This window comes from Triturus cristatus, chromosome 11 (assembly GCF_964204655.1).
Source record: "Triturus cristatus chromosome 11, aTriCri1.1, whole genome shotgun sequence".
Taxonomy (NCBI): Eukaryota; Metazoa; Chordata; class Amphibia; order Caudata; family Salamandridae; genus Triturus; species Triturus cristatus.
This window is the reverse complement of record NC_140594.1, coordinates 853,948,325-853,968,429: the sequence shown is the minus strand read 5'-3', so window position 1 is coordinate 853,968,429 and position 20,105 is coordinate 853,948,325. Positions and strand designations below refer to the sequence as shown.

Genomic DNA, 20,105 nt, shown 5'->3' with positions numbered 1-20,105 from the left:
TTTTTGCCTGTAGTAAAAGATTTTTTTTAGACAGATGAGGGCCAAGCATATTCCCAAACAATAGCGTTTTGCAAAAACATGAAAAAACAAAACTAGATTTGCCAGAAGGTTGGTGGCCCGGGCCAGACTGATTGGTTTGCCAATGCTTCTAATGTTGGCGGTCAAACCCCTCGCCAGTATCCTCAGGGAATACCACCACCAACTGGATATTACATTTAACTAGAGGAAAATAATACTTTCAAAGTATGCAGGTGACATACTGCTCTTGATTAAAGATCCTACCCATAATCCAACTCCTATTATTGATGAAATTGTGGCAGATGGTGGCAAATCTGGGCTCAACATTAACCAGTCAAACTCAGTGATGATACCTCTTATTATGAAACTCGCTCCCATCTCCCCCCACAGTGCTCCAGTATCCCTTTACATGGCAATTGGAACCTACCCTTAACCTAGGCATCTGGTAATGCTTAGAGATAGGCGTATGAGGGAAAATTATGGAAATTGCATGGCTACCTTTTATAGATGCAGGTAGAATAGCCCTCACAAAATGGTAGCACTCTCTAAGCTATTGTATTGTTTCCAAAATATTCCAATACCACTCACCAAAGCATTGTTTGCGAAAATTAATTCACTGCTGATTAGATTGGTTTGTGCCAGTGGCCATGCAAGAATAGCCTGGCAGAAGCTGCATTCACCCAACGATCACTGTCTTTACAATAGGAGACTGCCCCCCCAGGGACCTTGAAGCCGGATTGACTGGCCCTACACCACCATGCACTGGCACTTTGTTGCAACTAGGACAACTCAATTGTGAGGTCTATATGATAAAGTGTAGTGGATGGACTTGGTCTAGGCTGGCTGTGATGACTAGGTTGACAGAGTTGTACTCACCTTACCTGTTATTTCTTGAAAACCCATGCCTCGAATTGACCTCTGAAGGTGCTGTAATCAGACTGCTGTGCAACCTACGTTTGTTCACACTGGGAGGCCTATATACTGAAAATCACTTCTTGTTGCAAGAGGAATTCCAGAGTTAATCAGCCCCTAATCCTATAATTGTATGAACACAACATTCTGTGAAAGAGCTCTGCCCCACAATACCTGATGAGCCTCCCAAATGGGTCGCACTTACTATGGTTATAGTGAGCCCAGCCCACATAAGCTAGTCACATGAATGTATAATTGTGTCATATATACTAGGAATGCTGATGGGTTGACTGTGAGGGACAAGTGAAAGTGCAGCTTGCATCATGACATCATAGACGTGCAATCGCTGTTTTGTTGTCGCCATACTATTCCCCCACTACCATGTTGCACTTTGGCATGTCCACCAGCTCCACCGGTTGGAGGTGCGCTGCTCCAGACGTAGACTTCCTACCTATGGCGTGATCCTGTTTGACGATATATGAGTTCTGTCAGGAGATTCTAAAAGATGTATTATAAATTACCATGCTGGCCATGGATGTCACCCCCTTGATTGCAATATTAGGATATGGTAAGAAAGTTCCTAAGTCCTATCGTAAAATAGTTTCTGTAGCATTGTCATTAGCCAAACGTAGAGTGGCCAAGCTAGCTCTCCCCCTCGAGTTCTGCTGATTGCAGTAGCGTCCGGTATCTGGGCAAAGTGGAGGGGAGGGAGGAACCAGTGAAGGACTGCAAAATAAAAATAACAATACAAAAATATCTTACCTGCATCCACTTTCCGATCTGGCTCCGAAGCATCGATTTGGATCTGTGCACTGCAGGCACAGGCTCCCAGAATCCCTTGCGGACACTTGTGGCTCTGCATGAAAGCAGCATTATGATTGGCCTGAGCGAGGTGTATTTGCTCTCCCAGGTAAAGTAGGAACCTTTGCCTGCTCTTTCCAACCCAGCAACGCAGCTGGGGTTGGAGAGAGCTTCAGTGCGCATGACAGTTTGGCTGTCCTGAGATGGCCGGCCAAACCATCATGCGCCTTGATAACAGTGCAATACAGTCCTCCACCAGCCTTTCACCTCGGCTCTGACAGCCAATATAAAACGATAATAAACAAGCGTTTATTATCGTTTTATTTTTAATGTTTTTGGTTACTACCAGCGGGGGGGCGATGCTCCTCCGCCATACCGGAGAAGCCGCCACTAGCTAATTGGTTACGTGTTTTGACAACTTGCATCATCAATGCTGACACTCTTGGAAGTCTGCTGCCGGCGAAATCACGACCTAGAGACATTTGTGCCCCCGTGCGTACCTACCTGGCAAGAACTGATAAACAATAACATCTCAGGATAACTAATTATTGTAATGGATCTGTGCTTTTGTTCTCTCTCTCCATCTCGATATAGCACTGTGTAGGTATTTCTGATGTTTAGGATCTGCCATACCACTCTTGGATTGTGGTACACAATGCTGTGTACCTGGTTCCATTGATTACATATTTACAGCTGAAAATGTGCCCTGGTACTGATTTGTTTGTTACCTGTAATGTTCAAAAATTTGAAAATAAAAGTTTTAAAAAGAATTTCACCTTTGCACTGTAGCAATAGATATGTGAATGTTATTTTATTAGTGCAGTAGCTCTAAAAAACGTTTTGTTAAAACCATGACAAAACAAAATAAGCACCGACAAAGACAAAAGATTGGCAGCTGCTGTAAAGGGGCTGAGGAGTACTGCATGAGCCATGCATAACATTGCCTCCCCTCCCTGGCTCAAATGTGAAAAATAAATACCTTACCTGACATCCTTAACCAGCCCCTACCACCTTGTCGGCCTTCCTTCTGCCTCCTGCAGCTGTGCTTTTTACTTCCAGGAAAGCAAAGAGCAATGTTAGCCTGGCCTGGAAGGCCTTTATGATATAACAACAATAGGTAACGAGTTTGTTATCCACTGTTGCTGCTTACAGCAGTGTGTTATCAGATTCACAAAGTAATATATAAAATGTAGAGGTTCTCTATAAAGGTCATACATAACAAAAATATGTTTAATACAAAAGTCTTTATAAAACCTGAGTAGTTTGATAATCGAATTGTTGTTACAGGAATGTTGAAGGTTGCAGACTACCAGTTGATCTTCATGAGGAAGCTCTGGTTGAATGTTATTCCTGGGAAAGATCGAATGGCTGACTCCATCTTTCACTATCATCAGGTTAGTAAGAACTACTTACATGCGCATAACTGCTCAAAGGAAGAAGAAAGTTTTATGGTGTTAATGAGATATTATTGACGATATATCACAACGATAATCATTCTACTGGCACCTTCTGTGGAAGCTCACACTTCAGGTGCCCTGTCAGTGCTGAATGACTATCATATTGTTTCCATCCTATAATCCTGATATCGCACTGCATGAGGAAGCACCATCTTGCAGCCGGCCTTCACAAGGGCCAGTTGACTTCTGGTGGGAGCTGACGTTGTATTTCAATGAGAGGGAAGATCTGACAGGAAGTGGCACAATTCTCAGTTCTTAAATGAGAAGCATGGCATTGAAGGAGGAAGCCTACTTTGATGGTTTACAATTAGGGCTCCCGGTTTTATGGTATTTATTTTTTTGGGCATTTCCGTCTGTATTTATCCATATTTATTTTTTGCTCATTTTTTCTGTATTTATCCATTTTTATTTTATGTTTTCTATATAAATGAAGCAGCAATGGGTATTTTTCCACATTTATTTGACTGATAAACGTATACTCGCAATTGAATGTCCAAAAGGTTTCAGCAGTATGCAGTGCAATAGTGTTATTTGAAAACACTTGCATTGTAAAATAGCATCAATAACTGTAGATCTGCACTTAATTAGGAAATCAATAGTCTTTTTTCATCTCCCCTACCCCTCAATCTGTACGCCTACTGACCTGTCACTCATAATAGACTATAGAAAAAATCATCCAAAGAAGAGCTATTTTCCGTATTTTTATGTATTTAAAAGTAAATACAGACAGGACAATAAATAGTTTTCTGTCTGTATTTATCTGTAAAATTCAGTAAAAACGGAAAACAGGGAGCCCTATTTACAATGTACTGATAGGTACCGCGAGATGAGAATTAACACTACCCTTGTCTTACAGCAAGGACAGGACCTTACTGAAACACAGTTTAAACTGTCATTGTCCCACAACACTGACGAAATCTCACTTACCTCGAGTCCTAGGGCACTGAGAGGGCACTTGTAGAGGGAGCCGGTCGCACGCTGCTGGAGTTGCATGAAACTATGGGACGGTGCTATTTTGAAGCTTACATGTTAGACATCTAGAGTAGGGTAGCTGATGTTTCTTGAAAGACAGAAGGGAAGTAAATGAGTGATTATTTTGACTAGTGATGAGGTTCCGCTGTGTGGCCAGTACTTCATGATAAAGGTTTATCTTGCAGGAACTTCCCAAATACCTGAAAGGGTATCACAAGTGTTCACCTGAGGATGCGGGGACTCTGGCTGGCCTCATCTATAAGATCAAACATGACAATGACAGATCACAACTGGTGCTTATCCCTAAGTTCCTTAAAGATCTCATTCCAGAGAACATGCTAAAACTCATGTCTCCTGAGGAGTGGCGGAGGGTAAGTACAACTATTGATCAGAGCTCCAAGTGATTATTTAATTTTTATTTAGAACTCTTTCTAAACATTCACAGAGTTTAAGGCAATATTGTTAAAACCAGCTCACATTTGTTCGTGTTTGATCCTGATATGCACCATCTGTACAAAATGCCTGCTTTAAACTTACCTTGAATTATATTACTTAAGTATAAATGGACTCTTGTAAAAGGGGTCGTACTTACAGGCTTCAAACATCTCTGATTAAACATGCATTGGCAAAGTCAATTGGTCTGGCCATTACAAACTAGTGTGAAGGTTACTTTTCTAATGCAAGCTTACGCCACAAAAAAAATAAAAAAATCATGCTTCAACCTATATGTCCTGCCATATGCGTGCAATAGCAATTTTACATTTAAAAAAATGAACCATCACATATAACTGTAATAGAACAGTATGGGTGCTTTCTCAAAGGCAAGTATGCTTAGAACATGTATCAAAACCAATTTTAGTTTTAATGTACATCTCAAGAAATCCTTGTTAGCTCGAAGAAGAGGCATGTTAGAAATTGAGTCACTAGATGGCAGAGGTTTGCACCCTGTCCAAGTAGGGACCACAATCCTAGTCAGGGTAAGCCAGATACACAACCTAAATTAACCTGTGCTCACCCTCTGCAAGCTTGACACTGAGCAGTCGGCTTAACTTAAGAGGCAATGTGTAAAGTATTTGTGCAACTCTTAACCCCTTCCCTGCTCATGACGGAACCACTCCGTCATGAGCCACGGTCGCGCTGTGCTCATGACGGAGTGGTTCCGTCATGCCGCGGCCGTTGGCTGCCGCTCCGCCCACGCGGCGCCTTTTCCCCGCCTGTGCGGGCGTGTAACGTAAGTGGGCGGCGCCGTGACGGAACCACTCCGTCATGAGCACAGCTCGCCCGTGACTCATGACGGCGTGGTTCCGTCATGAGCATGGCGGCGCCGCGCTCACCGAAAAAACCCCCAGCGCCGCGGCGGAATTCGCGCCGCGGCAAAGGGGTTAAATTATAGTAACACAGTGAAAACACCATAAAAAGACGCTACACCAGTTTAGAAAAATAGAGAATATTTATGTGAGTAAAGCAAGACCAAAACAACAAAAATCCAAATAGTAAAACTTGAGATATAAATTTCTAAATAATAAACTGCAATATAGTACTTAAAAGTCAAGAGCGCTAAAAGGTTACTTGAGCTTGCACTAGACTGGGGAAAATCCAAAGTTTCAGGCCAACAACAATGGATGGCAGACCAGCTACAGGACCCACGCAGGGCCCACTTAAAAAGTACCTTGGAGTGAGTAAGCATCGGCGTAGCAGACTCGATGCGCCGGTCCTGATTCATACATTTAGGTCGATGCCTCGGCGTCGAACCTCGCAGTCGGGATCCGCGTTGTCATCGAGCAGCTCTTCTTCCAGGCAGAATGTCCTTGGTTCTAGCAAAATATTGATTTGATGGAGTCAGGGTCCAGTACTTATACCCAGTTGTGCCTTTGAGGTGGGGGGGGACTTCAAAGAGGCCTTTGAAGATTACAAGGTCTCTGCCTTTGCTGTCCGGGCTCCAGTCTCACTACAGGGGGGTATGCAGCTCTTTGTGTGGGGACAGGCACAGCCCTATTTAGGTGCAAGTGCCAGCCCCTCCCTCCAGGATGCAAATGTCATGCCCTTGCCCCCTTTGTGTGACTGTCTAGAGGAAATGTGCAAAGGCCAGCTGTCCCCCAACACAGACGTGTATTCAGGGACAGGTAGAAGCACAGAATGGTTAAAGTAAGAAAATGGCAACTTTCTAAAAGTGCCATTTTCAGACTTACAATTTAAAATCGAACTTCACCATAAGTTGTGATTTTAAATTGTGAGTCCAGAGACGCCAAACTCCAAATTTCTATCTTTTCCCAATTGGAAATTACAGTTAAAAGATGTTTTAAGGCAATCCCAATTTTAAGCTATGGGAGAGATAGGCCTAGCAGTATGAAAACCGAATTTAGCAGTTTTTCACTACCAGGACATGTAAAACTCAAAAGTACATGTCCTACCTTTGAAATGCACTGTACCCTGCCCATAGGCATGACTGGGGCCTACCTTAGGGGTGGCTTATATGTAATAAAGGGAAGGTTTGGGCCTGGCAAGTAGGTTGAAATGGCAGTTTAAAACTGCACACTCAAGCTCCGAAGTGGCCTGCCTGAAACATGTTTAAAGAGCAACTGAAGTGGGTGGCACAATCAGTGCTGCAGGTCCACCACTAAGTAGCATTTTAATTACAGCCCTTTGCTAGGTACTTAGAAGTAAATGAAATATGGCAATTGTAGAAAAGCCAATGCTACCGTGTTTTGAGTACAGAGGTTGCCGTGCCGATACTGTGCAAAAAAAGAAGGAAAAAAGGGCCCTTGACAGTACCTCTGTTGCTGTTTGTATCATTCTGTAGCCCAGTGCATGCATCACCATGCGTGCACCTAAAGAATGGTGCTGATGCAATTTCTTTTTTTTAATTTACAGATCCAAGATTGCAGAAGCCACTTGGATCAGTATATTAAAACCAAAATACATGTATTTAGCGAGAAATGGCAAAACAAAAATAAAATGGACTGCAGGGTGTGGGGCAAAAGGGAGTGGGAAGGAGGGAAAAAGCAACACACGAGGGAGAGAGCAATACAGGTTCGAATGGAGAAGCATATGATGGAGACACATGGTTAGGGAAGCAGATACGAGAGAGAGAGTGAGCAGCACACAAAGGAGTATCAAAAGAAGGCAGGGGAAGCTTCTGAGAGAGAGAGCAACATGGAGCTTGGGAGAGTTTGGGAGGAGAAGCACCCAAGAGAGTGAGTGGGCAGCACACAACATAGACAGCAGCATGGGTGGAGGAACTGGTATTTGGTGGGTGGAGAGGCACACAAGGGAGAGAGCTGGAAAACAAATACTCTCTCGTGGAGTACTTCTTCAAAACGGGAAAATAGTTTTCCTAAAGTGAGCAGTGGAAGGATACAATTCAGCCAATCAAAAAGATGCTAAAGATGCTATTCTCCAGATGAGGGACAAATGTAAAGAGAAAGGCAAACCAGCAAGTAAGAAGAAAGCAAATGAGAGTGACATTAAAGCCAACAAATTGTAAGCAATGGGCGGGCTGTAATCCCACTTTTCACAACAGGTCTTTTACAACCAGAGAACTTGCATTGTCTTGTGGACAATACCTAAAATGGGTAAAGAATGAAAAATAAAAGCCTTTTCCAGATGAAAGCATTAGCCATCACCCATGCCAATGAAGTGCACTTGTTTATATGTGGATGTTCACATGTGATCTGGGAAAAAATGCAATCAGTGACAGTGCAAGACAACCAATGTCTGAAGTGGTCTGACCGATTGAACATGGTATGAACTGCAAGGGGCGGAAGAAACATTCAATGACAAATGAACAGGTAAGTGGATAAAGGGGACTAGATCAAAGTCCTTAAATATTCTCATATATATGCATCTATTTATATTTATTTATAAATGTTTTTGTTTACATCAGACCGGTGAGACAGCAAATGCTGCCTGTAGGCATCAGCCCAAAAGCAGCCTCTTCCCTGAACACCCAGCAAGCTTTTGCCACGTTGTGAGGAAAATCATGGCGGCATTGTTAAGAGATGTAATTTCCAGAAAATTATTGAGGAATTAATTCTACCCAGTAGTTGACATGGCACAGAGACTGGCTGAATAGAGCTAAAATATACATGTCTGTGAGTGCAAGATGTAATTAACTTATGCTACAGCTAGATGTGCCTGTTGTTCTTAAATTTATTGGACAGCAAACTCTCCAAGATAAAATATACCAAGGCGACTACATGAGGGATGACCAATTCTTTTCCCCCAGGATTGGTTGAACCGCCAACTTTTTCATTAGGTGCTGATGCTTCATTAGAAGGCCACATATCTACAGTGTACTTATTGCAGGACCAGAGGCTCTAAAGTGTGCACTGCTTCTGATGGTGGAGCCCTCGCAGTAAACTGGGGTTGTGTTGAAAGCTTAATATTAGGATTACATGGTCCACTGACTCACAGCACCAATCTATCTGCTTGTGATTACTTTGTCAATTTATTAGGCTTTAAGAGGTGTAGTGCTTTCTATGATCCCATTTCATAAGGCCTGTGGGGGCTGTGCATATTTACTTCACAGTGAACATAAAGTGACACAGACCTTGAGATTGGTTGTTGCAAAGACACTGTCTATTGCCTGGTGCAATATCATGTCCATATGTGTATTGATTTCTGAAACAGTGATGTGCCTGCCTGCTGCAACTTTCCTTAAATAAGGCCTCTCAAGAATTGAAGTGAAGGGAACGGAACTGTGAAGATAGAAAACATAAAATACATATTCAAATCTCAGGAACCCTTGATGAAAAACTAGTGGGAGGAATAGCAAACCTACAGAGCTATCTTGGAAAGAGAAGGGAAGCATAAGATACATCCCGGTTACTGAAAGTGATATTCAACTATTTTTTAATATAAATATGAAGTATAGGCATGCAAGTCTGATCTCTTTACCATTACAGACACACTGCTGAGATAGAATTAAAGAACTACAGACTACAGTGACCAAATAACTCTGGATTTCTGAAATTATGCTATGCATCCAGTCTCAAATCACAACACACCTCTTTGACCTCTCTACATCAGCTTGTTTCATGTTGTAGAACCATGGTTGCCTAACCCTCTGCATGGAACCGCAGGGTTGGGCAGACTGGGCTGGCTGGAAGTGAGGAATCCAATGACAAGGGACATTTCTCAATTCATGTCACTCTCTAGCACACTAAACCAGTGTAGGCAGCAGCCCCTGCCTCTAAGATTGTCTCTTACGCCACCTCTTCTTGAATGAGGTGGCGATAATCACTGGAGTTTGGCAGCCCGGGACCGACTGGTTCTTAATATTATTTGCTGAATAGACTCTTCATCTCATGTTACTGATGTTGCTGCCTGGGGAGGCTGTGGGCCACAGCAGTATCGATTTGCACTGTCTGTTCACCGTGATGCACAATAGGATACATAATCAGTCTCCTATACTATGTGCTGGACTGACACCCATTTAATTAGAGCCACAGACAATTATATATGTCACCTATGCCTAAAGATAGCTCTGACAAAGGGATTGTCAAGCTGCAGGGGATGTGTGCCAGCGATCCAGCCCTCCCAGTAGATCTCTTTTGGCCCTAGACTCCTAGAAATAGCCTGTGAGTCTGTGGAGAGAAGAGGTGAGCCATGGTTGTCACTAATCGACCTATGGGCTATGACACATGACGGGCCAGTATAGAGATTGAAAGAGATAATCAAAGAGAGGGAGTGAAGAGGTATAAGGATAGAACCTACCTCCTATCTGATATTTAATAAACAAAAGTGATTCTGTCCTATCAAAAAAGTGTAAAAAAGTGATACTAAATAGTTAATTAATTACTTGATTTTATATATTTTTTGATTTTTACAATAATTAGTACAGTGAAATTGAAGTGATCCGTGGAGTGCCACGGAAAGCACTAAGTGTTTTTAAAATACCCCTCACACACTATGAGTCCCATAGTGTCATGCTTCATCATGGGGGTCTTCCCGTCCCTCTACGGGGCGGGGCGTGCTACTACCAACGGCTGCGCGGGAGCACTGTTGTTGTGATAGTAAGGCTTATGTGTAGTGCAAGGGATGTGAGTGATTAGGGATACGTGAAAATAAAAGTAAAATTAAAAAGACCTTGGCTAGTAGAAAAAACAATTTTATTCTGTTCTCTAGCTGGGACCATTAAAAATGGGGAAAAGGAGTAGGAAATCTCAATTTAGTGGTTACCTACTGGGTCGACATGTTTCGTGAGCAGTCCCCACTGCTATACTCATCAGGACCAGAAAATAATAATCCCTTAAACACCAGAGAAAATTTCTAGAGTCATATGCCTATTCGTCTCTATTGGCAGACTTAAATGAAAGCTGCGCCCTAGGGTACACTGACCCCAATCGTAAAATAGGACCAAATTGGTATCTGAAAAAAAGGAAAGAGGATGAAGAGAACACCAGAAATACATGGCTTTTTCATCATTGTCGGGTATGAACACATCACCGTACTTATAGTATATCTTGCTGCAAATACAGTTGATATTGATCTGTGATATATTTTTCTAGATATATATATTTTTCATTCTATATCTAAGCGGGTATGGTAAATTACACTCAGTACCCGATTTTTAGAAAGGCTAGAAGAGAAAGTTGGACATAGAAAACAGACTATACGAAACGTTACTACACAAAGGCACACAATGGTATATATATATACTGAATACATAAAATAGACATGATGGTACACAGTCATACACTACATACAAAAAGACGTAATGTACATACTTTGGTTAGTTGTACTGTTCAGGCTTCATGAGCACGCACTGGAGGGGAGGACGCCTGGTAATAGTCACTACAGAATAGTAAGTATCGTAGTAGTTAGTGAAACGGTAGCTGTTGGTGATAGGCGAGCTTACCAAACTCCTGACCTGTTTTTAAGGACCTGGCCCGGTCACAACTTACAGTTTTCAGGATCATGCCTCGCTTCCGTATGCCTCCGTGCCGCTCCGTGGATGTAAACACTGAAGTGCACAGCAGTGTTTTTATTGGCCGGGAGCACGTAGGAAGCAAGCGCGCTACTAGAGCGTGAAAGGATTAAAATGGCCGCCCAGCATGGACTTTGTGAAACACCAAACCCTCACTTCCTGGTTGCTGTAATAGAGTAGCGACTTTATGCAGGACCTAGGAAGCAAGCGCGCTACTAGTGCGTGAAAAGCTTAAGATGGCCGCCCCACATGGACTTTTGTGAAACACCAATCCCTCACTTCCTGATTGCGGCAATAGAGTGGCGACTTTCTGCAGGACACCAAATTAAGTCACCAACCGATCGCGTAGTTCATTGATGAATCGTTAGTTTAATTAAACATCTATTAATTGTCTGTGTTCATCAGATGTCTCCCCGTCATTATTGTGGAATAAAAAACGAAAGACACAAAAAGCACACTGTTCCTGGGCGCGAGCTCATAGAAAGGAAAAAGAATGGTCGTTTCATTCATTATTCCTCATAGGTGGCGCTGCGTGCTGTAAAGATGAATTAACAGGACCATCTACTACAGTATATTTAACCAAATGGGAAGCGCTCCTCAAGATATGTCGATAGTTTCACAGTGTGCCAGAAGGTGGATCAGATAGATTGAATGCAGCAGGTGTTTGAGGAGTAAAGTTATGTTCATAAAGGAATTACTCTTAGTGGAATTATAACTGACTCCAAGGAATATCATCGTTAAGACCTTTGATGTTGGTCTTAATGCGATGTACCCATCTTTGTTCTTTTTCAAACAGGTTTTTGTCATTAGGTACATGTTCTATGACTGTCCATGATATTTCTTCTGGTGAGTGTGCGAAGTCTATGAAATGTGCTGCCATTTTCGTAGCTCCTTTTTTGCACTTGATGTTGCTTTTGTGCTCGCCGATTCTCACTTTTACGCATCTCGTGGTCATCCCTATATATTCCAATTGGCAGGGGCATCTGATCAAGTACACAACGTTGTGGCTGTTGCAGGTGGTGAATCTTCTCTGTTCCCATTCAGTGCCATCAGAAAAAGTGATACTTGTAGTTTTTTTTTGGTTAGACTGCAGACTTTGCATCTTCCACATGGATGGTGTCCTTGGATTTTGGCCATGGCGGTTGATAAACCTGTGGGATCCTTGTTGCTGGGTCTAGTATGGACCAACATATCACGTATGCTTTTGCCTCTTCTGTGTGCGAAGATGGGTTTTGGGAGGTTGAGTCCACCACTGTTCAAAATGCGCCAATGTTTATTTACGATTTTCGTAATTTTATTGGAGTTGGTGTTATAAGTGGTAATGCAAAAAGGACGTTCTTCCTTTGCTTTTGGTGTGGTTGGTTCAAGAAGGCTTTCTCTGCAATTGTTGCGTGCTCTTTTGTATGCTTTCTCAATAATACGTTTAGGGTATTGTCTTTTTGCTAATTTCACTTTTAGTTCTTCTGATTGGTTTTTGAAATCTTCAACCTCAGTACAATTGCGTCGTAGGCGCAAAAATTGTCCATAGGGAAGGTTATCCCGTAAGTGTTTTGGGTGGAAACTTTGATACAATAAAAGGCAATTTTTCGCTGTGGTTTTGAAGTGAGTGGTAGTCACAAGTCTTCCATCTTTAGGTGATATGTTTAAGTCAAGAAAGGTCAGCTCCTTATTGGATATTGTGCTGGTGAACTTCAGAAACTCATCTTGATAGTTTAGCCAGGTCATAAAGTGATTGGCAGTGGTTTCATCGCCATTCCATATGATCAAAATGTCATCAATGTATCTTTTCCAGATACCAATATGGCCCTGGAAAGGATTATTCGGATGTAATATCCTCGTAGTCTCTAGATGGTGCACGTAGAGACCAGCTACACTAGGAGCGAAGGTGCTCCCCATGCTGGTCCCGTGCTTCTGAAGGTAGATGGTATCTTCGTATTTAAAGAAATTTTCCCTCAATGCTAAGCTGCAGCATTCCATGATGACGTTTCTGGGGGTTTGGTACACCCAGTCAATGTTGAATAGAACCTCCTCAATTATGTTGAGAGTCTCTGTATGTGGTAAGCTGGTATAAAGGCTCTCAACATCACAGCTAATGAGCAGTTGATGTCTAGGGTCGAAAGGAAGGTCTTCTAGTAGTACGAGGACATCTTTGGTGTCTCGCAAGTACGTAGATGTTTTTTGAACCATGGGTTTTAAAAAGGCGTCTGCAAATTTAGAGATTGGTTCTAAAATCGAGCCTATGCCAGACACAATAGGGCGACCTGGAGGATCTTTTAGTTTTTTATGTATTTTAGGGAGTGTGTATAGATACGGTGTTCTCGGTGAGTCTTGGATAAGAAAGTCTCCTTCTTTCTTTGTTATCCATCCATGTGTGAGGGCCTCTTCCACCATGCTCATAATCTTGATCATTACCCTTTCAGTTGGGTCATTCTCCAGAATTTCGTAGTTTCTAGGGTCTTGGAGTAGGCGCTTACATTCCTTGTCATACTGTTCTTTCGATTGTATGACTATGGCCCCTCCTTTATCGGCTGGTTTTATTACCAAGTTTTGATTGCTATTCAGTTCTTGTATTGCTTGTTTTTCGCTTCTCGTTAGATTTTGAAAGACATGGTTAGTAGTAGGATGGAGATTCTCCAAATCCTTCATCACAGCCTTCTCAAAGGTAAGTAGTTTCCTGTTATGCAAAGAAATTCAAGACTTCATGAGGAGACTGAAGCTGCAAGTCTTTTTTAGAGACAAAGAACCTGGAGAAATACAAGAGGGAGACTCCGGTCTGAAACCCAAATCCACTTTTATTCCATCTGATATCACCCTTCCCATAGAGCTACTTACCTTTGAGAAGGCTGTGATGAAGGATCTGGAGAATCTCCATCCTACTACTAACCATGTCTTTCAAAATCTAACGAGAAGCGAAAAACAAGCAATACAAGAACTGAATAGCAATCAAAACTTGGTAATAAAACCAGCCGATAAAGGAGGGGCCATAGTCATACAATCGAAAGAACAGTATGACAAGGAATGTAAGCGCCTACTCCAAGACCCTAGAAACTACGAAATTCTGGAGAATGACCCAACTGAAAGGGTAATGATCAAGATTATGAGCATGGTGGAAGAGGCCCTCACACATGGATGGATAACAAAGAAAGAAGGAGACTTTCTTATCCAAGACTCACCGAGAACACCGTATCTATACACACTCCCTAAAATACATAAAAAACTAAAAGATCCTCCAGGTCGCCCTATTGTGTCTGGCATAGGCTCGATTTTAGAACCAATCTCTAAATTTGCAGACGCCTTTTTAAAACCCATGGTTCAAAAAACATCTACGTACTTGCGAGACACCAAAGATGTCCTCGTACTACTAGAAGACCTTCCTTTCGACCCTAGACATCAACTGCTCATTAGCTGTGATGTTGAGAGCCTTTATACCAGCTTACCACATACAGAGACTCTCAACATAATTGAGGAGGTTCTATTCAACATTGACTGGGTGTACCAAACCCCCAGAAACGTCATCATGGAATGCTGCAGCTTAGCATTGAGGGAAAATTTCTTTAAATACGAAGATACCATCTACCTTCAGAAGCACGGGACCAGCATGGGGAGCACCTTCGCTCCTAGTGTAGCTGGTCTCTACGTGCACCATCTAGAGACTACGAGGATATTACATCCGAATAATCCTTTCCAGGGCCATATTGGTATCTGGAAAAGATACATTGATGACATTTTGATCATATGGAATGGCGATGAAACCACTGCCAATCACTTTATGACCTGGCTAAACTATCAAGATGAGTTTCTGAAGTTCACCAGCACAATATCCAATAAGGAGCTGACCTTTCTTGACTTAAACATATCACCTAAAGATGGAAGACTTGTGACTACCACTCACTTCAAAACCACAGCGAAAAATTGCCTTTTATTGTATCAAAGTTTCCACCCAAAACACTTACGGGATAACCTTCCCTATGGACAATTTTTGCGCCTACGACGCAATTGTACTGAGGTTGAAGATTTCCAAAACCAATCAGAAGAACTAAAAGTGAAATTAGCAAAAAGACAATACCCTAAACGTATTATTGAGAAAGCATACAAAAGAGCACGCAACAATTGCAGAGAAAGCCTTCTTGAACCAACCACACCAAAAGCAAAGGAAGAACGTCCTTTTTGCATTACCACTTATAACACCAACTCCAATAAAATTACGAAAATCGTAAATAAACATTGGCGCATTTTGAACAGTGGTGGACTCAACCTCCCAAAACCCATCTTCGCACACAGAAGAGGCAAAAGCATACGTGATATGTTGGTCCATACTAGACCCAGCAACAAGGATCCCACAGGTTTATCAACCGCCATGGCCAAAATCCAAGGACACCATCCATGTGGAAGATGCAAAGTCTGCAGTCTAACCAAAAAAACTACAAGTATCACTTTTTCTGATGGCACTGAATGGGAACAGAGAAGATTCACCACCTGCAACAGCCACAACGTTGTGTACTTGATCAGATGCCCCTGCCAATTGGAATATATAGGGATGACCACGAGATGCGTAAAAGTGAGAATCGGCGAGCACAAAAGCAACATCAAGTGCAAAAAAGGAGCTACGAAAATGGCAGCACATTTCATAGACTTCGCACACTCACCAGAAGAAATATCATGGACAGTCATAGAACATGTACCTAATGACAAAAACCTGTTTGAAAAAGAACAAAGATGGGTACATCGCATTAAGACCAACATCAAAGGTCTTAACGATGATATTCCTTGGAGTCAGTTATAATTCCACTAAGAGTAATTCCTTTATGAACATAACTTTACTCCTCAAACACCTGCTGCATTCAATCTATCTGATCCACCTTCTGGCACACTGTGAAACTATCGACATATCTTGAGGAGCGCTTCCCATTTGGTTAAATATACTGTAGTAGATGGTCCTGTTAATTCATCTTTACAGCACGCAGCGCCACCTATGAGGAATAATGAATGAAACGACCATTCTTTTTCCTTTCTATGAGCTCGCGCCCAGGAACAGTGTGCTTTTTGTGTCTTTCGTTTTTTATTCCACAATAATGACGGGGAGACATCTGATGAACACAGACAATTAATAGATGTTTCATTAAACTAACGATTCATCAATGAACTACGCGATCGGTTGGTGACTTAATTTGGTGTCCTGCAGAAAGTCGCCACTCTATTGCCGCAATCAGGAAGTGAGGGATTGGTGTTTCACAAAAGTCCATGTGGGGCGGCCATCTTAAGCTTTTCACGCACTAGTAGCGCGCTTGCTTCCTAGGTCCTGCATAAAGTCGCTACTCTATTACAGCAACCAGGAAGTGAGGGTTTGGTGTTTCACAAAGTCCATGCTGGGCGGCCATTTTAATCCTTTCACGCTCTAGTAGCGCGCTTGCTTCCTACGTGCTCCCGGCCAATAAAAACACTGCTGTGCACTTCAGTGTTTACATCCACGGAGCGGCACGGAGGCATACGGAAGCGAGGCATGATCCTGAAAACTGTAAGTTGTGACCGGGCCAGGTCCTTAAAAACAGGTCAGGAGTTTGGTAAGCTCGCCTATCACCAACAGCTACCGTTTCACTAACTACTACGATACTTACTATTCTGTAGTGACTATTACCAGGCGTCCTCCCCTCCAGTGCGTGCTCATGAAGCCTGAACAGTACAACTAACCAAAGTATGTACATTACGTCTTTTTGTATGTAGTGTATGACTGTGTACCATCATGTCTATTTTATGTATTCAGTATATATATATATACCATTGTGTGCCTTTGTGTAGTAACGTTTCGTATAGTCTGTTTTCTATGTCCAACTTTCTCTTCTAGCCTTTCTAAAAATCGGGTACTGAGTGTAATTTACCATACCCGCTTAGATATAGAATGAAAAATATATATATCTAGAAAAATATATCACAGATCAATATCAACTGTATTTGCAGCAAGATATACTATAAGTACGGTGATGTGTTCATACCCGACAATGATGAAAAAGCCATGTATTTCTGGTGTTCTCTTCATCCTCTTTCCTTTTTTTCAGATACCAATTTGGTCCTATTTTACGATTGGGGTCAGTGTACCCTAGGGCGCAGCTTTCATTTAAGTCTGCCAATAGAGACGAATAGGCATATGACTCTAGAAATTTTCTCTGGTGTTTAAGGGATTATTATTTTCTGGTCCTGATGAGTATAGCAGTGGGGACTGCTCACGAAACATGTCGACCCAGTAGGTAACCACTAAATTGAGATTTCCTACTCCTTTTCCCCATTTTTAATGGTCCCAGCTAGAGAACAGAATAAAATTGTTTTTTCTACTAGCCAGGGTCTTTTTAATTTTACTTTTATTTTCACGTATCCCTAATCACTCACATCCCTTGCACTACACATAAGCCTTACTATCACAACAACAGTGCTCCCGCGTAGCCGTTGGTAGTAGCACGCCCCGCCCCGTAGAGGGACGGGAAGACCCCCATGATGAAGCATGACACTATGGGACTCATAGTGTGTGAGGGGTATTTTAAAAACACTTAGTGCTTTCCGTGGCACTCCACGGATCACTTCAATTTCACTGTACTAATTATTGTAAAAATCAAAAAATATATAAAATCAAGTAATTAATTAACTATTTAGTATCACTTTTTTACACTTTTTTGATAGGACAGAATCACTTCAGTATAGAGATTGCACAGATCTATCAAAGACCATAACAGGGTAATATTGGGTGGACCTCCCACCTCATTCATTTGTGAGAAGTCAGGGAGCACAATGATAGTGTATCTGCAAATCTTTAATACTGACTACTCTAGGTATCAAAAAAGACATTTACTTATTGAAATGATATTTACAGCATTAGCAGAGCGGAATAATAAAGAAGAGGATTCAGAAACAACACTTACCATCTTATAAAATCAGGATAGCAGAAACATGAAAATGTACTTAGTTGCGAGTGACTTAAAAGAGGAATCCTGTCTAGTGCTCGTCCTTCAGTATGTCAAGCAGCATAAGGATTCTCCTCTCTCGAGACAAACTAAAATGCAATCTTTTACAGTGTTACACTGGATCAAAAATGTGTGAACAACCAGTAAAAGTCATAAACTCATGAACAGACAAACCCTACTTCCTATGGTGTTCATGTGAGTAAAGTGTGGGAACTGTAGATGTCTGAGGCACAGTACTAACAATAAGAATTCAGTTTCCCTGATGGCTTATACACAGTATTGCTAAACAAAGCATCAATAACCAAACATAACAACTAATCAAGCATAGTAAAAATACCAGAAACCTATATGTTTTGACAATATAAGAAATGATTCAATAAAACCCATATTATGTCATTCCACTATAGACAAAGGGGAAAGGTCATAACACACAACCCCTGGATTGAAAGTATAAATCTGTAACATAGGGAAGCATTCCTCTTGAGCAATATAAAATTGATCCACTGTTGGTTGGTCAATTTTAGGATAACTTGCACAGTCATTAACAAATCAGGTAGTAGGCTACTATCATTAATTAAGTTACTGTTATCACAGGGCTTATTACTCTGTATAGTCTCCCTGCTTTACAGATCTTTGAAAGATTGGGTTCAGGTGCTTGAGATAGTAAGAAAAATATATACAGAGATTTATTAGATGCTTCATTTGTTTACATTGGTTATAGAATTCCTCACTGGATGTTCTGCTATAATGTTTTTTATGGGAGGTAATATAATCTACATCACTTATCAAGCACGTACCCCAGGATCATAAATTATGCTGGAAGAACTGTGGCCAATTGAGTACTATGTTTTACATAATGGCACTGAGAACTATCCAAATTGTTTGGAAAGATTAATCTCCCTTATTCATTTTAGAATAACACTGTGCTGTTGTATGAGACCACTGTCTGATATGGATGTAGAGCAAACGTTCTCCTGAAGTCACTGATGGGTTATGTTTGCACCTACTAGGTGCTGCAGCAAGGCTAATAGTTGCTCAATCATGGTAGACTGAAGGACCCACACCTCTAAATGTGTGATAGATCTAAACCAATATTTTCTTTTTCAGGGAGGAAATTCTCTTCTTTCAGTAAACAAAATAGGTTTGATATGATCTTGGAGGCATTTCTTTCTTTTTCTCTCTGAACTGCTTCTCATAAGGCACGTGCAGGGTATAAAGCACTATTCTATTGATACAATACAGTACAATACAATACAATACATCTCGATTTGTTTCCAACAATATGCCTTCTCCCTTGCAGTTATCATATAAGTTTAACTGGCTCTTGCTTTACTTTTGATTTCCTTGTCATGTTTGGATGAATAATCAACTCACGAATAGTATGCAAGAAGCATGAAATTGATGGAGTATTGCTCAGTTTGTACCCCGAACCAGCTCTCCTCCTTTAATGAATGATAATATACATATATCCTTACATATTGCTACTCAGTCAGTCCCAAAAATATGTTAAATTAGACTGTCATCTTTCAAACAGCAGAATTTTTAGGAATAATGTTATTAAAATACCCTAAAACACATAAATACACACTTAAAATGTCATTATGAAAGTGTTAATAAAAACTGTCCTTTTGCGCTAGTGACATCAAGATAGTTCCTATCTATAAAATGTTAACGCCATGTCTCCAATCTAGTACACTGTACTTCTTTAAACAGGGCTTAAAACATGTTTTCTCCTCATACAGTATCCAAGTGCTGTTTAACAAGATATGTAATTCTTTTTATCATAGATAAAAGCCACAAGTACAATTACCATTGTTTTACCTTAGAGCACAAGCAGAATGGATTCCACCCTATTCTAAATTTTAGCACTGCTTGCCTCAATGCTGCATTGGGTAAAACATCTTCATGGGAATATGCTTTGCTATTCTGCCTAGAATCGCTCATAAAGCGGGATGGGATTTTTGATACTTGGATACTCCATATCGTTTTCCCCAGAGCAAGTGTTAGTTAATAATCTCAGCTCAGATTTTGATTTCATCAATTGCAGATTTGTATAAATAGACTTTG

General features: G+C 41.3%; 1 protein-coding gene across 2 annotated transcripts in view; it reads left to right on the top strand.

The window, feature by feature from the left end:
* Positions 1-20,105, top strand: part of LOC146785536 (unconventional myosin-VIIb-like) — a 961,158-nt gene that overhangs the window by 887,085 nt on the left and 53,968 nt on the right. For both annotated transcript variants that reach the window (XM_085634664.1, XM_085634663.1), the window contains exons 43-44: positions 3,019-3,125; positions 4,346-4,531. In XM_085634664.1, coding sequence (XP_085490790.1) covers positions 3,019-3,125; positions 4,346-4,531 — 293 coding nt within the window. The remainder of the gene's footprint in view (positions 1-3,018; positions 3,126-4,345; positions 4,532-20,105) is intronic.